General features: G+C 41.7%; 1 protein-coding gene across 2 annotated transcripts; it reads left to right on the forward strand.

Moving 5' to 3' along the window:
* The first annotated feature begins 657 nt into the window (after nucleotides 1-657).
* Nucleotides 658-16,722, forward strand: RIC3 (RIC3 acetylcholine receptor chaperone). 2 transcript variants are annotated; one of them, XM_054068500.1, is made up of 6 exons: nucleotides 658-852; nucleotides 6,459-6,682; nucleotides 7,662-7,740; nucleotides 9,857-9,950; nucleotides 14,281-14,426; nucleotides 15,512-16,722. In XM_054068500.1, the coding sequence occupies exons 1-6, from the start codon at nucleotides 714-716 to the stop codon at nucleotides 16,000-16,002; spliced, it is 1,173 nt and encodes a 390-aa protein (XP_053924475.1). In that variant the 5' UTR covers nucleotides 658-713; the 3' UTR covers nucleotides 16,003-16,722. The 2 variants fall into 2 exon arrangements, with proteins under 2 accessions (XP_053924475.1, XP_053924474.1); XM_054068499.1 differs by having other exon boundaries at nucleotides 659-852; nucleotides 14,278-14,426; nucleotides 15,512-16,717.
* Nucleotides 16,723-19,561: the final 2,839 nt, after the last annotated feature.

The following is a 19,561-nucleotide window of genomic DNA, read 5'->3' on the forward strand; positions in this document are numbered from 1 at the left end:
GAGCTGGAGAACCTCCCACAGGACAGGCTGAGAGAGTTGGGCTTGTTCAGCCTGCAGAAGGCTCTGATAAGATCTTGTAGTGACCTTCCAGTAGCTGAAAAGGGCTACAAGAAAGCTGGGGACTGTTTACAAAGGCCTGTAGTGATAGGACTTAGGGCAACAGGCATAAACTGGAGAGCGGCAGATTTAGACTAGGCAAAAGGGGGAATTTCTTCATGATGAGGGTGGTGAAGCACTGGCACAGGTTGTCCAGGGAAGCTGTGGCTGCCCCATCCCTGGAGGGGTTCAAGGCCAAGTTGGACAGGGCCTTGGGCAGCCTGATCTGGTGGGATGTCCCTGCCCATCACAGGGTGACTGGAACTGGATGAGCTTTAAGATCCCTTCCAACCCAAACTAGTCTATGATTCAATGACTGTATCACTCTATGTATTAGACTCCTACCCTGGACTCTTGTTTTTGAGATTAAGCGACGTTTCTACAAGCACCCAACCCCATTTAAGCCTCGAGGCACCACCCCGCCACTGCCCCCCTCAGCGTCACGCCCTACACACGCGCACCACCCCCTCCCCGACTCTCCCCTGGGATCAAGCGCTGCGCACGCGCACCTCCTCGCACCCCTCCACCCCCACCCATGGTCATGTGCTGCGCACGCGCGCCACTCCCGCGCCTGCGCCCTGCGGGGCCGCGGTTCGGGCGGCTCGGCGGCGGCGGTCATGGCAGTCGCGCGGTGCTGCAGGGTGGCTGCGCTGTCCTGCCTGGTGCTCTGCGTCTCCCTCCTCCTGCCGCGGACTTTCCTGTCGCGGGGCGGCGGGAAGCACGAGCCCGGCGCCGCCCCGCCTCCCCCGCCTGAGGGTAAGAGGCGGCTCCAGGGGCTCCGAGCCGCTGGGTGGGGGGAGCTCGGCCCCGGGGCTCGGGCCGGGGCCTCACCCACTTCTTCCCACACAGCCCTAGCGTTGCCGTTGCTCTGCGCTCCCAACTATGCACCCAGGAGATAGAATCAGAGAGTAGTTCGGGTTGGAAGGGACCTTAAAGCTCATCCAGTTCCAGCGCCCCTGCCATGGGCAGGGACACCTTCCACTAGATCAGGCTGCCCAAGGCCCCATCCAACTTGGCCTTGAACACCTCTAGGGATGGGGCAGCCACAGCTTCCTTGGGCAGCCTGTGCCAGTGCCTCACCACTCTCATAGTGAAGAAATTTTATGTCTAGTCTAAACCTGCTTCTCTCTGGTTTATACCCATTGCCCATAGTTCTATCACTACAAACCTTTGTAAGTGGCCCCTTTTGAGCTTTACTGTAGCCCTTTCAGGTACTGGAAGGTTGTTATAATGTCTCCGCAAAGCTTTCTCTTCTCTAGGCTGAACAAGCCCAACTCTCTCAGCCTGTCCTTGTATGGGAGGTGCTCCAGCTCTCTGATCATCTTTGTAGCCCTCCTCTGGACCAGTTCCAACAGCTCCATCTCCTTATGTTGAGGATTCCAGAATTGGACACAGTATTCCAGATGAAGTCTCACGAGAGAGGAATGGAGGGACAGAATCACCTCCCTCACCCTGCTGGCCATCCTTCTTTTGATCCAGGCCAGGATATGGTTGACCTTCTGGGTTGTGAGCACAGATTGGCTGCTCATATTGAGCTGCTCATCGACCAGCACCCCCAGGTCCTCCTCCGCAGGGCTGCTCTCAATTACATCATCCCCCACCCTGTACTGAAACCAGAGATTGCCCCAACGTAGGTGCAGGACCTTGCACTTGGCCTTGTTGAACCTCATGAGTTTAACACAGGCCCACTTCTCCAGCCTGTCTAGGTTCTTCTGGAAAGGTAATTCTAGTTATCTCTACTGCAGTTCTGTTGATTTCAATGAGCATTTACATATACCCAAGCTCGCGGGGGTCCATCCAGGTCATCCTCATGCTCACGGGGAGCATCAAAGGCCGAATTTACTGTTCTTACTGTCATTTACCTTTTTTCTTTTCCCTTCAGAGAATCTTGTTTTATGTAAGTAGAACACTAAAGCTACTGGAAAGAGACATACTCTCATCAGTTTGTTTTATTTTCCATTACATCACTTTTTATTTGAAAGCTTCATTATTTTGTTATTTTCTGTATGAAATGCTTTTGTTGTTGCGTATGAAATAAAAGTTCATTTCAATCATCTTCATTGTTTAATTTCCTGCTCCAGTATTTTAAACTTGGCTTTCATGCACCAGATTCTCATAATAAATGTGCTACATGATGACTTAGACTCGGATCTTGTTCTTGCAATCCCTTTAACGATGCCATTTTTGCTTGCCCTCTCATGGCCCCTCAAGTTCTAGAGCAGTGAATTCATACAAGCATCTCCCATTTTTTTTATGCCTAGATTGTGTTGGATGCTGTCCCACAGGGACTCCTTTATCTTCTTTGTCTTTCCAACAGCCTGGTTTTTAGGGTGACCATACACTTCAGTGACATTGATTTAATTTGATCAGCGTGTTTTTAAGGACTTCCTGGCTAGAGTTACTGTTGAAACAATGTTGAACCAAAATGTATTATTTCTGTATTAGGGCTACTCTTCATGGTTAATGTGTGCATTCTGGGTCTTTAAGAACCTGAATATAGGTTCATCAGCTGTGTAAATCTACAGGTTTATGGTTTCATTTCATAATCTGTACCACTGAAAACCTGAATGGTACGTTATTTTTGTGATAGTGCATTAAGAGCAGACTCAGGGCACTCGCAAACACCCAGCAGACAGCAAAGAGGCTAAGTAAGGACTGTGGATTCACCTGCCTGAAGCAAGGATGGGAGCAGATGCTCCGGGATGTGGTACCTGCCTCTCTGTTAACTTCTGCCCCTGTGCAGCTCCTGACTGATCACAGGGTGATACAAGGTGATGGTGTTTGTCAAACCGTTGTCCCACAGAGGTGCGGTCTTTGGCGATTAATGTTCTGGTGCTTCCTTCTTGGGTTGAAATGATCTCACAGAAAAATTGGCTTGCTCCTAAGTTATTTTGGGTGAGATCTGTCTAATGAATGATGTTCATACCTGTTCTAGCACAGCCTGCTTTAAGCAGTGCTGTCATAAGCTACTGAGTTTATCACAGCCACCATTAAATGCTTAGAATAGGTAGCATAAATACTCCTTCCATCATCCTGCAGGAGATCATAAATACAGCATGAGTTTGTGTGTGCCTGGTGCAAAGTGAGTGCTTGACATGCTCATCTGTTGCACCCCAGCACCTGTCTTTGGCCAACGATTTAATACCTCAGCTGATCTGTTTCAGATGAGGATTTATAGTCCATATTTGCAATTTGATAGCAAGAATTTCATTATACCTGCTTTGTAGACCAAACTTTATTTCAGCTGAAGTTACTTTTTTATTGGAAGAATAAATCCTGATTGAACAGTTCAATTCATATTTCTGTCATTGTCGTCCCCTTCACTGAACTGAGAACTGCAGTTACCTGACGGCAGGTTCAGGGACTTGAATTAGTCATGTCATTCTTGAAGTTAATGAAGTGCTTATTGTAGTCTTGGGGGCAGAATGCCTCTGAATAAAACATGCTTGAAGTTTACTACCATTTGTTAGAACTCAATGTTACCAGAAGGTTTTTTATCCAAATAGATTTTAAGCATGGGAATGGCACTTTCTCTAATAAAGCCATTTTAGGAAAACTGTGAGCGTAGTACTATAGAAGTTCATATTATCTTCCAGAGAGAAAGATGGTTCTTTTTCACAGCAACAGTTTCATGTATGTGAGCAAACTTTTTAAAAGAGTTTAACTGTGAATGTTCTAGTTAACTTCATGCACAGGTGTTAAAATAATTTTTTAAAGTTCTTTTGGAAAAGAGGAAAAAAGAGCTACTAGCACTTTAAAAAGTCCTTTTAAGCCTAGGGTTCATAAATATATGCCATGCATTTTATATAATTACTCTCTAAGTTGGTAGTTTAAGAAGACCCTTACAGTTCCATGGCAATCAGTGAATAGTCTGCCTGCATTCTTATGAACAATGAAGTGTCATCAGCTTTGCGGGAAGAATACATAACTGTTCAGGTAATGCTTCTGCCTAAGTTGGATTTGTGCAGTGTGCACATCAGTTGCCTGCAGATGTCCTTATTTGAGAAAATGAAGATGTTTCCATTTAGAGTATTTCTTGTGTTTTTGTTTTTAACTTCTACTTGCAGTATTTAATATAAAATGTTCAACACCTGCACAGTGGTTTAAAGTAAGGATTTAAAAATTGTCATTCCTTCTAACCTTTTTTGAGTAGGTTTCTAAAGTTGTGTTGTTGGGAACACACCTAGAGCTATTTTGTAGATGTCAGTAAAAGAACAAGAACTACATGAATACATCATGTTTGTCCAGTTCATCTTGATGTTATACTGCCTGCCAGAATCAGAAGTATTTATTAAAAAAGATTCCTCTGTTATTGGCATGGATTCTTCACAATAATAAATTAGGGAAAATAATATTTCTTTTTAAACAAGGAAATAATTATAAAAATTTCAAAACAAACAGGGAAGATTTAGAACTAAGAGCCATGAAATTCCTCTTTAAAATTATTTTGATAATGAAATTACCTGTGTGTCCCCCTTTGGCCTGATTATCTTTAATTGAATTGAGTCCTTTAAAGCACAAATGGAGGCCTTGCAGATAATTTAGAGAAGTCTTCCCTCTAAATATGTTTTCAGCTTTGTCAATTATTTTCTGTTTTCTTCATCTCCTTTTTTTAACAAAGAATATTTGCATTAGTGTAAGATATTTTATACAGGTTTATCTACCCTGCTGTTTTATCCCCTCTGCAGCGTTACTGCTTTCTACGTGACATCACACTTGTTTCCTCAGTGACCTACTGCTGCAAGGCATTCTTGCTGATCCAATGGGACTTTCTTGTAAATGAGATTTTATACTCTACATCACAGACTTTGAATAATTCACTAAAATGAAAAGGCATGATAACAGCTTCCTCAGCTGTTCCTGAGCTTCCTTCCTGAGCTAATCTGAGAGCAGTTTTGGTCGGTGGTGGTATGCCTGGGCAGTTTCACGAAAGCCTGTGGCACTCAAAGAATGTAGGCCATCACCTACAAGAAAAATGTATTTTTAATATTAGAACTTTATGAATTATTGATATCCCTTCGTAATACATATTTACTGTAATTTTCTGTGCTAAGGAATTTAGCTGCCTATGAAGGTATTTCCTAGCAAGAACAAATGTTAATCTAATCTCATTTTTTCTTGCCTTTTTGATGATAAAAATATTTGCAGCTAGGTACGCGGAGAAGTGAAATTAGGTATTTTCATTGCTATTTTGAACTTGGTTTACGTTTTTCTTTATGCAAGTGCGTGTAGCCTGCACCAGCGCCAGTGAGCAATGCCCAGGCTGCTGGGCTTTCCTGCTGCATGTGCCAGAGAGGGAGAGTTTTGTGGCTGGAGTCAGGACGTGAGCTCCAGCCTGGCCTGACAGTCCTCATCTCCGGCGATTCCATCCAAAGCCTCCCACTAGGTGGAGGCGTAATTCAGATCAGTCCTGAATGGTGGGAGGGCAGAGGTAAGTCTAGGCTGGGTGTGGAGGTAGAAAGCAGGATGTCAAGTACAGGGAGGAGTGAAATAGTGATTTTCATGGCAAAATTGTTGAATTGATGGCAGCAAGAAAAATAGAATAACTGCAGGAGCTTAGATTTATTGAAATTCTAGTTGAATCGGTTGAATGAAGTTGTCCAAAACACTATTTCTGTCTTTGCACTCTTACTGTATTATCCATACTTCCATTTATGCGCACTCCCTCTCTTGTTTTAAATTCTCTCTGCCTCTTTCAAGGCTAGAAACCATTTATTTTCCTCTAAAATGCCAAATGCCATATGTCCCAAGCTATATTCAGTCTCCTGTCATACATTGCTTTACCCAACACCTTTTTAAGAGCAGTTTGAGATGCCATTGCTTTTCTTGACCTTTCATTACTCTTCTGGTAAAATTAGGTAACACACTACTTTATATGGCAATAGCCAAAAAGCTGTACTGGGCAAACACTGCAGTTGTGTATCAGGACACTAGATGGGTAGTGGCTTATACATTACCATGGCTTTGCATAATATTGAAAGATCAGGCTCACAGCAGAAAACTGATACGATGTTGGGGTTTTTTTTCAACAGAAAAGAAGTAAGAGTTTGGGTTTTCATCGTGCTGATTCATAGGGTCTGTGGACAAGTATACAGCTGTCAAACTCCATGTTTTGTTAATTGCCCTGCCAACTTTTTCTCATCTTATAATCAAGAGGGTAATTGTGCATACCTAATTCCTAGCATTGCATATGGGGATTGACTTTACAGACTTACTGTGTACAGTCCAACAAGTTAACTTTATTCATCAGTGGTGGTGTATTGAAAAGTAGAGAAAAAGGTCAGCCACACCTGCTGCAGTTTTAGGCTGCATGTTAAAGTGTGAAAAGTAATGGAAGAAAAATAATCATGTGTTTTTTTCAGGGAAGCTTGGTCGCTTTCCACCAAGGATGCATTACCAGGCCACTCCCGACAGCCGAGCTGGCCCTCATTTTCCAAGGTCTCATCTTGCTGAAGCAGTTGCCAAAGCCAAGGCAGGTGGAGGTGCTGCGGGAAGCACGGGTGGAACTGGAAGAGGTCTTATGGGGCAGATTATCCCTATATATGGATTTGGCATCTTCTTATATATTCTGTATATTTTATTTAAGGTAAGACCAACATAAATTGAAAAGTCAAGGAAATAACAACTAAAAAATCCTCATAACATAACTAATGATCCCATTTCTGTACCTGGTTCCATTTCATATTGTGTTATGCATTTAAAGTGTGAGAGAGGTAGTACAATTACTGCATACCATCTGGAATAGAAACACCGCATTGCAGGAGAATGAGAGTTTGTAATGTTGTATTGACCACTCTGAAACTACCCCAGCTGAGGGACTGGTTGAAAGCTAGTTTAAAAAACCACAGCCCAAATTCCTATCAAGTGTTTCACACGTGATTTGAACTTCTCATGGCTTTTTGTTACCCAGACATGACTTGCGTGTAGGTGGTGACAGTCAGCTGTGTAGGAGGAGGGAGAGGTGGACTTCTGGAAATGCTTTTCCTTTGAGTGGGGGGCTGAATCCATACTGAGCACTGTTCAAGTAATTGAGCCTGGTCTGGACAGACAAGAGAAAAGAATGAAGTGAATTGGGTGAGCTGATCAAACATGGAGAGGATGAAAGCAATAGATGGCCTGTAGCTGCTGTGTAGAGCCAGCCTGTATCTTTGCTGCAGGTACAAAGTTGGCAAGGCTTAATGGGGTCACATGAATTTCCTTCAGGACCTGTCCTTTACGTCACAATAGTTGCCCATTGCACTGTTTTTTTTCCCTCCTACACACAGAAGAATTAAAGGATCAGCTGCAACAGATAAATACTCTAAAATGAAAAAGTTATTTTTTTGTGAGTTGTAGTATCACTATGCTTAAAAATATCGTTTCTTCCAAGTGTCTTTTAAGAGTTTTCAGCTGGCATAAATTCTCTCAAGCATTTTTCATAGTTGTCTGTTTTTGCTGCTGGGCATGATTTTCTATGGTTACATTCTGGCTTTTTTTAGTTTTCTACCCTATTTTCAGTTGCTTTTGAGGTTTATATGTTACTATTGCTGTAACTCATAGAAGGGTTGCCTTTTCTCACTGATCAGCTGGCTTCCAAGGGAAAAACTGCTGCTGGAGAGCGGAAATGCCCTACTGCTGCACCTGGAAACCTGAAGAGGAAAATCAGTGAGTTTGGCTTCTGAGTTGTATCTGTGTAGCTGTTGACTGTATATGGGGAGGGTCCAACTGGATTTTTCAAGTTCTGGACACACTGTGAAGCTGTTTCCTCCCGCATAAAGAACAAGCCAGAAACTCCTGTGCTGGCATGAGCAAGAGTTGATCAATCACTGCCCTGTTGCTTTCTAATCTCATTCAGCTAGTGAGACTCTGTGATAGCAGCCTGGTCCCAAGCTCCCCTGAAAGCAATGGCTTTTCATTAGGTTCACTGAATTAACTGTACAGATTTATGTATGTAGCTAATAATTAAAAATAGAGAATAGGATGTTGATCTATAATTATTCCATAATCCGTAATATTCTAGTAATAGTATACAGAGATATTATTAAATTTAGCTTCATTTTTTTTAATTTGTGAATTCTTGGCCATCACCAGGCACTTCCCTACATTTTCGCTTCTCTTTTTGCAATGCTCAAAGCTTTGATGAGTACAATAAAAAAAGCAAACAGTATTCTGAAGCATTATTGTGATTTTACTTAAACATCAGTGAGATAGATTCAACTATTAGTAGACATTTATTAGATAAATCGATAAGCTTACTATTGAAGATGGATGAGTAGCTACCATAACAGTATTTAAATGTACCTTAGTGATTCTAGGTGTATACATTGTAATAGGAAAGAAAAGTACGTAGGGCTTTAAAGAAAGAGCCAGGTCTACGGTAATTCTCTTACATAGTTGTAATTATCCTGACATTAGTGCATATGTTAGGGATACCTAATGTACTCTGTGCTATAGATTGTATTTTCAGTGCACTTTTACAGCATTGTGCCTGGCAATTTTGTGCTATTTATTAGCAATGGTAATTGTATTTGTTTCTCTAATGCTTGGTAAGAGAAACTAACTTTGCAGTAAGTTAAATATTTACCATCATTATTACCCAAAGAACTACTGATAAAAGTTATTATACCTTTTTTCTAGAGCTCTTCATTTGTATTCCTAAAGCATTTATTGCAAGCTGTAGCAGAGCAGGGGACAAGTCACTGGACTAGGAACCTGAAGACTGAGTCACCACTTGCATAATGACTTGGAGGGAGTAACTTCCTTTCCCTTTGCCAATTTCCCTTCACCTATTTTAAACTCTTCAATATGCAAAATAATGACATCAGTGATACAATAAGTAATGAAGTTCTCTGCAGAATAGAGATCTTTTCAAAAGCAGGATGTTTGTGGATGGTTTTCTCCATTCCTACTATGTTGGAGTTCCATTGTGCCTTTGTGCTGCTTACATGGGTGTGCCTGTTTTTAACTGACCCAAACTGGTTTAATTTTGTTCTGCAATTGGAAACGATAAAGTCTCAGTTCAGAGATTTTGAGCGTGAGCTACGAAAGCCAAACAAGAAGCTTAAGCATTTTTGTTGACGTCCGTGCCATTGCATCTTTACTGTTAACACTTTTTGGCTAAATGGAAGCCTATATGGGTGTTCCTGCATGTATGCATGTATATTTTTTGCAAAAAAAATGCAGCCATGGAAATACTTTGCTCCCCAGACAGATGCCATGTAGCATCCCAGTAAGCAGACCATTAGCCCTGAATGCCTACCCTGGTACGCCTGTGCAGGGCTGGATGCCATCAAATCAGTGAAATTTAGTCTGTTGATATAAATGTGGTTTCTCAAACCTTAGACTTGCTAGAAAATGTTCAGGTGACCTTTTATCTCTGTTCCCAAGGACTTAAAAGGGAAATTCCATTAGAACTATAAATTCTGCACTAGACAGTAAACCACTGTGGTTTCCTTAGGAAAAAAGGAAAAGTATTTTCTTTTTCCTAACTTTAATTGCTGGGGCATTTACAGTGGCCCTCTCACTCTGTATACTGGGAGGTTGCTCAGCAGCTTTCGAAAGAAGGTGCTTTCAGCATGTCCTATCACCACTAGCAATAATCTTCACCTTCTTACATGTTCTTATATATATAGGAAAAGTAGGTAGAACTCTTTAAGCTGCATATTTTAGTTTCTTCACAGTCAATCTGGTTCAGTACAGCATATGCCACCGGTGACAATGAGACAGGGATAAATTTTCAAGGCTCCTACTGACATATCTTGGGATTTTGTTTGTTTTACAGCTGACTATGAGCTCACCCAACTCCAGGAAAAACTGAGAGAGACAGAAGAAGCTATGGAAAAACTCATCAACAGAGTAGGACCTAACTGTGACAGGTATATTTCAACTTTCATAATTTTTTTGCAGGTTTTTTTTTTTTCAGCATCTGTATTTAAAATAAATCATTGTCCCAACTTCATTTTCCTTAAAACAATTATGCCTACCCTCCTTCTTTGTATAGTGCATTATTTGGAAGATAATGACAAGTATTTATAAACAGAAAATAAGGCATCTACATTTAAAGTTTACAAAACAAGGTAATATTTTTTAATAATTATCTTTTTGACATAATTTGTTTTATGTTATTTTCCAATGCTATGGATTATTTTTCTAAATACCGATGTTGTTATAATCTGTGTAAATGCTTGTTGGAATATCCATAAGATATTTCTGTAAGGGCAGAATTGTATAATAATCTGATTCCATAAGTTAGTTCCACTCTGTAACTAATAAATCCATGCATTTGCTTCTAAATTTAAAAGAAAAAAAATCCGTATTTACAAATTCATCCTGTTTATTAATGTTTGCTATAAATCTAAGATCACTATTCTACCTTATAAAGAAACCCTGGAAACAAGTCTATGCTTTTCTTAAGGAGTGTAACATCACATCAATAGGACAATGCCATAATTGCAGTGTTCGAAAATTTAAATACCATGAATATTGAGGTGATGTTTGCAAGCCAAAAAAGAGAGCTGTTCAGATTCTAATGCATGTGAACTTTGTCTGGGTGAGTCACTGCCTGCTTTAACCCATTCTGTAGGAAGTTCTGTGCCCAGATATTGTGCTGACTCTCAAGATGGGATATTTTTTACTGAGAAAATAGATTTATGATTTGTTCCACTGTGTTATTGGCTCCGAGCCTTTGTTTAGTAGAACTTCCCTTCTTTGTTTCACCAAACAATTTGTATAGATGGATATAAAGGCTCAGGGGAAATCAGAATCTGGATCTAATAAAGAATTTTTTAGGTATCCTCTTTAAATAGAGAGGAGAAAACACCACTAGATTCTAATTTGCTGTAAATGCAGCAAATATCCGGTTTTCAGACTATGAATCTTTCTTAATCTATGCTATGATACTCATAAAATTCAGTAATACTAGATGAATGTCTTAAAATAAAACATGGTTAGAAAGTGAATTAGAGCACAGAGTACAGTGCTAGGTTTATTCAGTCTGGATTTTGATAGATTTAAATGAAAAGAAAAGAGGAAGAGAGCAAAAATTACTTGAGCTCCATTTATTAATAAACTAATTATTAATTTATTAAACAGAAATCTTTACAATAGAAAAGTCAGAGAAAGAAATAACTGGTATCAAATTTAATGTAATGCTGAAAGACCCCAAATGAAGCCATGTCCCATTATACGAGATATGGCAATAACGCTTCCAGCCTGCCAAGTGAAGTATTAGTAGCAAACCCAAAGGATGTATTTTGCATTGTCACAAACACCAATATATCACCATAACACACTGCGTTTGCAATAGTGCTGAGATCTGAGCTCATGCATCCTCTTCAGGAATATTGTTCTCCTGGCTGGGCTGCTCCAGTATTCATCCCGGCTTTCTCCTTCTAGTGAAGACTCTTAGAATCCAGAGAGATTGTAATTTTGTATATTTTCTCAAAAAAATATTGCTTTTGAAATCTGGATGAATTTGGAAGGACAGTTTATTCTCAGATAATGCTGTACCATAGAAAGAATTCATATTTCAAAGGAGTAATATATACTATGCTTTGTGATTTTATTCTGCTTTCTTCTTTAGCAAGTGTATGTGCTGTTTGCTTGCTGTGACTTGTCCTTCTCGTTTTCTTTCAAAAGCATTTGAGTGAAGTGAGGTTGGAAGACCTCTCAATGCTATTAGCTGGTTTTCTCAGATGTGGTAGCTAGTATTGTCCAGCCCTTTGTTGTAGAATGTAGGCAGGCAGGCAGGAACTTGGATTTGCCTTTTTTTAATGAGGCTTGAAGGTCAACCTACAAACCAATTAAGGAGACCTCCTTCCAAACCAACATACCTGTTGGAATTGCTACAGTGTTAACTACAGAAAACCCTGTGCAGAAATGCAAAACTTTGAAAAAGTACTAGTACAGATACTTTTAATAAGGCCTTGTATGTATTAGGGAGGAGTAAAAGCAAATTAAAGAAAGAAGGAGGAAGAAAGAGCTACCTGGCCAGGTCCTCAGCAACATGACCAAACCTAAACTAAGAGTGAGACAAAGATAGATGTTACCTAATGCGCTCACTTAAACGGCTAGCACATAATACCTAAGGATATAATGATTCACAACTCTAAGAAAATCTAGTACTCTTCCCACCTTTTTTCAACAGGTTATAAATTTAAATTATACAATGTCATAATTTATCATTGCATCCTATCCCTAAGAGAACCGCGATATCTCCAGTTTCTAAATGTAGACCTTTATAGTCCAGTATCTCTCAGCAAAGATAAGGACCCTTGCTGGGAATTTGATGATTCAGAAATAAAGACTTGATTGATGGTTACATAGGGCTCTCTGCATTAAAAGCATGCATATTGGGTCTTTTCCCCAGGCTTTTAGCAGTGTGTTTCAATGTTGATTGTGATACACAAGATGTAGTACAAAAGATTTCACTACCCATTCTCTCAGATGTCTTACCCCTATTCTTTTCATCACTGTCTGCAAAATTCGGTGGTTTGAAACCACTTTAAATTGAAGAATACTTGTAAATATTTTCCTCAATGGGAATATTGTAGTATACTCTCTTGTGAAATATAAAAGTCTCAATTTCTGGTAATTACATAAGAGGCAGAAATGATGGAGCTCGATTACATGTTTTTAAAGCATTGTTTACTAGGCTGTCAGTTGGAAAAACTTACCTTTTTACCATAAATTGAATGAATGTGATATGGAAGAGAGAGAGGCAGTACTCTGTGGGGTGCCATTTTGGGGCTATTGCCACATTTTAATAGTGTTTATTTTAATAATAATCTGCTGTCTGGTTGACTTGTCTGGAGTAACTATAGTGTCATTATTTTTCCCATATATGTAGAGTAGCACAAAGTACCTGCTGAAGTGCTGCTCTATTCACAACGGTTAATAAGAGGGAAAACTGAAGATGGGTGCAAGTTTTAAAGCTTATGAGAATTCAGGTACCTGAAACAAGGTTTAGATAGATACTAATTACCTAAATCCAAAATCATTAATCTATTTCCAGCTCCCCTCTTCCCATCACACCCCTAAGACTCACTGAGCAGCTGTCTGATCCTGGAGATCATCTGTCTAGCTGATGGTGTGGGATCACCAGGGATCATCTGTCTCATCTTATGTGCTGCCTACAGTTCAGCATACAGCAAGACTCAAAAGAGTTGTGCCTCAGCCCCCTGAGATGCTTGAAGTGGCACTTACACAGAGATCAAACACCTGCTCAAGAAGAACTTAAAACTCAAGATGAAGCAAGCACAACAGTCAGAACCATTTTCACCCCGAAGTGCAGCCAGTGTCTTTCTTATTCTGACTTACTGAGTTAGTTAGTAGAGCTCAAATCACCGCCTTCCAATTACTCCTTTTTTGTCGTAAGATTTTCAGGAGGTTGGTTGTTTGGGTTTTTTTTTTTCCAGAGAAAATAACATGTAAAGACTGCATGATCTTATCTGTTGGATGCGTAATTAATTGTATTACCTGACCAGTAATTAATAGAATCGGAAGTGTAGAACCTGTCAAAATTATGGTCTGCTTTTAATCCGATAAAAATTGCAGTGTTCTCCCATTCTCCCTCTCATGCCAAAGGCAAGTTAAAGTTAAATGTAACACCTCCTTTTCATTTTTAAATCTTCTTTCCTGCTTCTCACCTGCCTCCCTGCAGGCAGCATTGTTGACTCTATATAGTAACTTGATGATCTGGCCAGCGTTTCTTAATGAAGCTTTGCGAATTTAATGCCTTTAATGCTCATAATTAGGGATCATTAGACTCTTCAAACCAATGTCTGTGAAGACATTTTGATCAGCCCCACAAGTTGTTATATATAGCATAGGATCTGAATTTCATTTTCTTAAAATGCTTCAAACAAGCATAGCCCTCTGTTCTCACCTAAAACTCTTATAAAAGCCAGAAGTTTCTGTAGTGTCCTTTGTACCACAACTTTTGCTTGTGTGTCACTTTCATCTTGCTCTTGCATTGGCTGTACTTGCCTTCCTTTATCTGTATAAGTTTGCTGCCTTTCTGGATAAATGGATAAACCTTTATAACAAGCTGAAGTGCAGACCACATGCAGATGTTGAATAGTGATCATACTGCAGCCAGTTCTCTTCAGAATGTGCTACTGGGATGGACCAAATAGTCGGGTTCAAAGTCTGTTAATGGTTTATAATAATAGTGGCTGAATTCTGGTGTCTAATGTTTTATAGCAGGACTCAAAATGTTACAACAGACCAGGAAAAAAGGTTACTTCAACAGCTCCGAGAAATTACTAGGGTTATGAAAGAAGGAAAATTCATAGATGGCATCTCTCCTGAGAAGGAAGCTGAAGAAGCTCCTTACATGGAGGACTGGGAAGGTAAGCAAGAGCCTTTCTTACCTTTACCCTGATAAGAAACATAGAATAAGGATTACTTATAGTCCCAGATGCTTTCAAAATTTTTCATTAACTTCATCCTTCCTTTTCAGAAGTCAGTGTTCAAAACTTTGCAGGAGGTGATTTGTTTTCCCAACCATAAGAGAAAGAAAATAGGTTTTGAGGCACCTAGCATTTCACTTAATGTAAACCCTACACTATCTGCAGCCAAAAGTGGCATACGAATATTCCCATATGCTCCATCCCATATGCTGCTGAGTCATGGGTGCTGCAGGTTTATATCTCTCACTTTCCTTACTGGGCTAGATTTCATGCGAAATCATAAACCCCTTGGAAATCAGAATCGATATGTTTTGGATAACTTAGAGTTTTTACTTTCAATTAGTCATGCTTTCTTTGCTCCAGTATTGTAAAAGTCAACCCTAGGAAGTCTGTCTTTAAAAATTTATTTTAATGTCCTTTCTCTTCCTTGGTGTTTACTTGTTATATAAATGTGTTTACAATATATCTTAGTTGAGATGTTAACCATCATAATTTTAAATGCAGACTTAATGCCTTGCTCTTCAAGCAGCTTTCAAAAATGATCCAAAACATAAAGCATAATCGGTGGCCTCAAGCTGTTTTCTTAAGTCAAGTTCATGATGCATTTTCTGAAACGAAATGCACAAAGTCATTGACATATCTAGTTTTTCAGCCTAATAAATAATGTTGTTTGTAGCAAGTCTTCAAAACATAGATCAGTCAATCTGCAGACAGAAACAAAATAAATGGACCTGTTTAAATATTTAAGACATACAGTTTTCACCTGATAGCTCCCGTAACTTTCGGCAAAGCTCAGATATTCAGTCCTGAAAGGTTTGATATCCTGGCTCTCTAAAAATAAGTGCAGTTTTCTCATCATTTCCAAAGAAGTCATGCTTTGTTTATTATTGCCATGGATTTAATACTGTGATATACATGACATTAAATAAATGACACAGTGCTAAAACTTGTGCATCCATCACTGAAGTTAGTACTACTTTTAAATGCTGGTAACACTTCAAGCTGCATATCACTTTATTCCTAAGGTTATCCAGAAGAGACCTATCCTGTCTATGATAATTACGATTGCTACAAGCGCAAACAGGACACAATCCTTGTAGATTACCCTGACCTAAGCCAGCCCTCTGCGGAAGAGCTGGCAGAAAGAATGGAGGACATGGAAGATGAGGAGCATCTGTGCAGTGAAACTGCGCTATCTGATCTCGCCATGGGAAGGGACAGTCACAGTTTAATGCAGAAAAATGATGAGGTAACTGGCATCAGTGAAGAGGAGAGGAACTTTCATCAGAGCCAAAGCATTGAGGAGTGCTGCTGTTGTTACGAGGATGATGATCCTGCTGTCATAGCAGAGAACACTGTATTCCACTATGAGAGCTGCAGTGAAGCAGAAGAGCCAACCCAAGAGGACCTGTCTGTGGAGTCAGAAAATGAGAATTCAGCACTGAAAAAGCAAAAAGCCAGTGATTCAGATGAAACAGGCTTGCTGAGGAAGCGCAGTACGAAAGGACCTGAGTAATAAGGACAACAGTGGATATTATCCACTGGTGAAAGCAAAGGTCATGAACTGTCATTCGTGTTCCTGATGAAGACTTCTCGGTGTTCATCTCCTTGTACCAGTTTCATTCCCATAGTAGTAGTCAGTCAGTAACAACACTTACCTGAACTGGAAGCCAGTGGTTTCTTCCATGCAGTCTTGTCATGGCTTACAATGATGTTGCCGACAGTGCTTTGTCCTTGCTTTTTAGAGACTGGTGTCATCTGAGCAGATTGTCAGTTCAGATGTCAGTGATTCTTTCCTTTCAAACAGTCTTTGTTTTTACCCTTTGCCATCTCAGAGTTGACCAAATGCCTCTCCTGACTTTCTCAAAAACATTTTGTTTGTGTGCTACCTGTTATGAAAATTAATAAAATCCGTGTATATTTATGACATTACTAGGAAGTTGGAGGAGTAAATATGCCTTATTTCTCTTACCTGAATGTTAACTGATCAGCAGACCATAGTCACACATATGACTTTTTCTCAACTATGAAATTGCTGCTGTATGCCCAAGAAACTGTTGTCTCTACAATCCACAACATTCATATGCTACCCCCAACCCACAGCCTATTTCCCAGTTTATTTCATGCTGCAAGACCAGTAGCCTAATCTGTGTTATGTTCCAGGAAGAATGTGAGCAAGACTGAAGCATTGGGAGTTGTTTTTCGTCTTTGTCATATCCATGGTGAAATCCATATGTCTTGGTGAAACTCCCAGATAAGCCCTAGAATTGAACCATACTTTGTGTTAGACAACATGAAAAATTTGCCCATGAAAAAAAAAAAAAAAAAAAAGTGGTGAGATCAATTCCCCTTAAAAGTACAAAAGACAGTGAGGGTGAACCTCTGACTGAAAAGAAACCCCACCATCTCCAGGCCCCAGGGACCTCCTGATCTTCAACAGACTGCTCGCATGGTGTCAGCACAGTGGCCCAAAGGATGCCAGGTCCTCTGCCCTCTCCCTCAGGGCTCTGTGCAGAGGAGATGGCACCTCCCCGTGCTCCACAGGCGTGGATAGGGGATGGGGAAGAAGGGCCCACACAACACTTGGCAATCAGGAATTCTTTTATGGAGTGCTGGGAGACCTTGCGCAGGCCAGTTGTGCCTCCCTTTCTCACCAGTGGGATGTCTGGATGCTTCACCCCCTCTCAGCCACTGTTGGGCTTGGGGGGCTGTGCCACTTGCAGGGAGCCGGCTCAGCAAGGGGTCACTGAGGACCCCTGACCCTCCTGTAACACCATTGCAAGGGACCCCATGAGTGAGATGAGGAAGGGGCTGGAGCCCAGGCACATGAGTGGGTGTGGAGGGCAGGCCCTGTGCTCAAGGAGAGGGAGCCCTTAGCCCTCCGTGACCCTCCTTCTCCCACATGAGGAAATCTTTCAGGCTACAGGGTTCCCACCTCCCAGAACAGCCATATTTGGCCCCATGCAGCCCCACCACAGTGACCTCCTGATGCCACAAGCCACCTTGTCTGCCGTTTTTTCTGGGCTCTATAAATAGAGACAACCCAGGAGCTGGCCCACAATTCACTGAGCTTCCAGGCCCTCGGGTTCCAAGAATGACTGGAAGGTGTCCCACAGGAGCAAGGCAAGTGGCTGTAATGGGAAGGCAGCTGTAGGAGAGACAGAGGAGTCAGCATCACAGGGCAGCCGTATGGTAGTGATGGTTGTCGCCCCTGTGGATATGGTGTGGAGTCCGTGGATCCACCATAAGATCAAGAAAAAATGATGGAAGTGAATCCACCTCCTGCATCGCCCCCCCTTCCCCCCCCCCCCCCAACTCCACTCCACCATGCCAGAGCTCCCCTCGGTGACACCACAGCAGCAGCATAGCTGGAGCACCTATCCCGGCCACCACACCTGTCATTAGCTGGGACATCCAGCCTCCACACCTGGCTGTCCTGCAGGCTCACCAGTTCCACCTCGGGCATCAACAATTATTGTCTTATCAGCCCAGGAAAGACACTGATGTATGGGGTGCAGGCCCGGCCCAGGGCCTCGAAGACAGTGAGGGCTGAGGCACACAAGAGCAGGCTGAGGAAACTGCCTCTGGTCACGAGGGTGGTGAGACACTGGAGCAAGTTGCCCAGAGAAGTTGGTGGGTGCCCCATCCCTGGAAGTGTTCAAGGTCAGGCTGGCTGGGGCTTTGAGCAACCTGATGTAGTGAAACATATGTCAGCCTCATCTCTGTGCCTGGGAAGAGCGTGGAACAGATCTTGCTGGAAGCAAGGAGTGAGCCCAGGGTACCAGTACCTGGCTCCAGGACTGGTACCTGCACCACAACTTCAGGGTTTTAAACCACAGAAGAGCCTGTGAGAGACAAGTTATGCTGTGGCCTGATGAGATCCACCTGTCCTGATGAGGAAAATGTGTCTTTGGGCTTAAACTGGTGGGGCTGATTGAGAGAGCTTTAAATTAGAAGTGGAAGAAGAGGGTACCAACAGGATGGCAGTAGGTAAGCTGGGAGCTGACATGGCATCATCTGAGGGTCACAATGCCAGTGGGAGCACCTGCAATGCTCCTGGAAGCACAGAGGACTCAGCAGTGTATCTGAAATGCAGTGTTTATCAGGTCCCAGAGCTATATCATAGGTGTTAGTGAGACGTAGTGGACTGAATCCTACAGTTGCAGTGCTGGGATGGAGGGCTACAGGCTGTTCGGGAGGGATAGGCAGGGCGTGTGAGGTGGAGATGTTGCACAATACATAAAGGGAAGGTTCGATTTTACAGCTCTTACTGTTACTGGTGATGTGGTTGAGAGCCTCTGGGTAAGAATTAGGGGGACAGAAAACAAAGGAGATATTGTAGTGGGTGTCTACTACTGATTGCATAGCCAAGATGTAAGCATTGGTGAGTTATTCTACAGGCAATTAGGAGAAATTTCAGCATTGGTGGCCCTTTCCCTGTAGGAGATTCCCCAGACATCAGCTGGGAATATCAAACTGCTGAGATGTGAAAGTTGTGGAAAAAAAGAAAGTTTGTAGGAGATAGATACTTCTTGTCATGGGTACTTTGTGAGCCAACTAGGAAAAACGCCCTCCTAGACTTGCTATTTATGAATAGAGGACTACTGGGGGCTGTGACAGTTGGTGGCTGTCTTGGCCACAGTGAAAATGAAAAATCTGATTAAAAATCTGAGAGTTTAAAATTTTCAATGTGATGAGAAAAAAGAGCAGCAGTGTCGCTACCCTGGACTTCAGGAGGGCAAATTTTAGGCTGTTCAGGGAGCTGTTTAGCAGAGTACCCTGATCAGTCTTTAAGAACCACCTTTTAGAAGCACAGGAGCAAGCAATCCCACTGGGTTGTAAATTGGGCGGGTGGAGCACAAGACCAGCTTGGCTGAACAGGGAGCTCAAGAAGAAAAAGAAATTGTATGATCTCTGGAAGCAAGGTCAGGCTTTGCAGGAAGATTACAGAGTCATGGTTTGTGTATGCATGGAGAAGAGATGAAAGGCCAAAGCTCAGAACTGACACCGGCTGGTGTTGTTTCTGGTAAACGGGGTTTTAGGTATATTCATAGCAAGTGAAGGTCTAAAGAAAA

Source organism: Cuculus canorus, chromosome 5, assembly GCF_017976375.1.
Source record: "Cuculus canorus isolate bCucCan1 chromosome 5, bCucCan1.pri, whole genome shotgun sequence".
NCBI lineage: Eukaryota > Metazoa > Chordata > Aves > Cuculiformes > Cuculidae > Cuculus > Cuculus canorus.

Bases quoted from the DNA above. Each gene is read 5' to 3' on its own strand.
- RIC3 (XM_054068499.1), top strand. From the start codon at position 714: ATGGCAGTCGCGCGGTGCTGCAGGGTGGCTGCGCTGTCCTGCCTGGTG. The intron at 853-6,458 runs GTAAGAGGCGGC...TGTTTTTTTCAG, and splicing joins CCCGCCTCCCCCGCCTGAGG to GGAAGCTTGGTCGCTTTCCA. The intron at 6,683-7,661 runs GTAAGACCAACA...CTCACTGATCAG, and splicing joins TTCTGTATATTTTATTTAAG to CTGGCTTCCAAGGGAAAAAC.